This window comes from Gymnodraco acuticeps, unplaced genomic scaffold, assembly GCF_902827175.1.
Source record: "Gymnodraco acuticeps unplaced genomic scaffold, fGymAcu1.1, whole genome shotgun sequence".
NCBI classification, from domain to species: Eukaryota; Metazoa; Chordata; class Actinopteri; order Perciformes; family Bathydraconidae; genus Gymnodraco; species Gymnodraco acuticeps.
In genome coordinates this window covers 1,141-2,500 of record NW_022992104.1, presented here as the reverse complement: position 1 = coordinate 2,500, position 1,360 = coordinate 1,141, and the positions used below count along the sequence as shown (strand labels likewise).

At 41.5% G+C, this 1,360-nt stretch overlaps 1 protein-coding gene across 1 annotated transcript in view; it reads left to right on the top strand.

The window, feature by feature from the left end:
- Positions 1-951, top strand: part of LOC117537695 (protein MTSS 1-like) — a 2,209-nt gene extending 1,258 nt beyond the window's left edge. The window contains exons 2-3 of the mRNA XM_034203009.1: positions 86-177; positions 259-951. Of these exons, the coding sequence (XP_034058900.1) occupies positions 86-177; positions 259-347 (181 nt within the window). The 3' untranslated portion in view covers positions 348-951. The remainder of the gene's footprint in view (positions 1-85; positions 178-258) is intronic.
- The last annotated feature ends 409 nt before the right edge of the window (positions 952-1,360 follow it).

The window sequence follows — 1,360 nt, the reverse complement described above, 5'->3', positions numbered from 1 at the left end:
TGAATAATAAAACAACACTAACCATATATTTGCTGCATCAATTCAAAGGTTTTTAAACACGTCTTTACACATCTGTTCCTCTCAGAGCGCTCTCCGAGGGTTTGGTCTCTCCCCTGGAGCTAAAGATGGAGGAGTGGAAGAAAGTGGCCAGTCAGCTGGACAAAGACCACGCTAAAGGTATGCTAACACACACACACACACACACAGACCTGCAAACACACACTCTCCCTCACTGCCTCCTTGTTGTTGTTTGTTCAGAGTACAAGAAGGCCAGAGCGGACATCAAGAAGAAGTCGTCCGACACCATCAAACTGCAGAAGAAGGTGAAGAAAGGTAAGAGCCAATAATATCTCCATCAGTCTGACTCCTCCCTCTTTTCACCTGGCAGGTAACTCCCTAAATATACAAACAAATTATAATAAAAACAACCTTATCCCGTGTGTGACATGCCACGGGTCAAACACTCACATCCATTCAAAACGACCACTATAAACTATTTTCCTCTCCACCATCAGACAGGCGTGTGGCGCAGTGGGTTGTGCGTTGGTGTTGGGATCAGGGGGTTCAGGTTCAAACCCCACTGCAGTCAGCATGTCGTTGTGTCCCTGAGACACTTCACCCCAAACTGCTCCTGTGGGGATTGCCCACAGTGCTGAGTATGTGAGTCGCTTTGGATGAAAGCGTCTAACAAGAGACATGTGATGTAATGTAAACTGGAGCGTGAGGGGACATTTGTTTTTTGTGATATTCAAGTATTCTTAGTTTGGGGGAAAGAAGAAGTTGTTCTAGTTTTCGTTTAAGGAGAAGTGAAAGTAGGTTGTTTTTGTTTTTCATCTTTTGCACCGGTGGCTCTTTTTGCTCGTTAGAGATCATCCTGAACTCAGGAAGCAGACGTTTGGACTTGTTGGTATTTCATTGGGACTTTATTCAGGGCTTTCCTTTTTTGACTTGGGTCTTGTTCCTCTTGAATTGAAACGTGTTGGTCTTAGATGTCTTAGAAGACTTGTTAGACTTGAATTATGACTTGTTAGTTATAAATATGGACTTGTTAGACTTGGATTTGGACTTGTAGGTCTGAAATGTGGGCTTGTTAGGCTTTATTTCGACTTGTTAGTCTTGAGTAATGACTTGTTAGATATCTGAACTTTAGGCACTTTTTGGAATTGACTTCACAGAAAACACTTGAGACTAGTCAAAGTCAACTGTATTGTCTATCTTTCACTTTGTGTACAGACAGAGAGATCGAAATACCGTTTCCCACAATCCAGAGGACTCAAAAATACATATATATGTATATACAAATATACATATATACTTGTATACATATTTGTATAGACTCGTATGTGTTTCACCTGTTCTC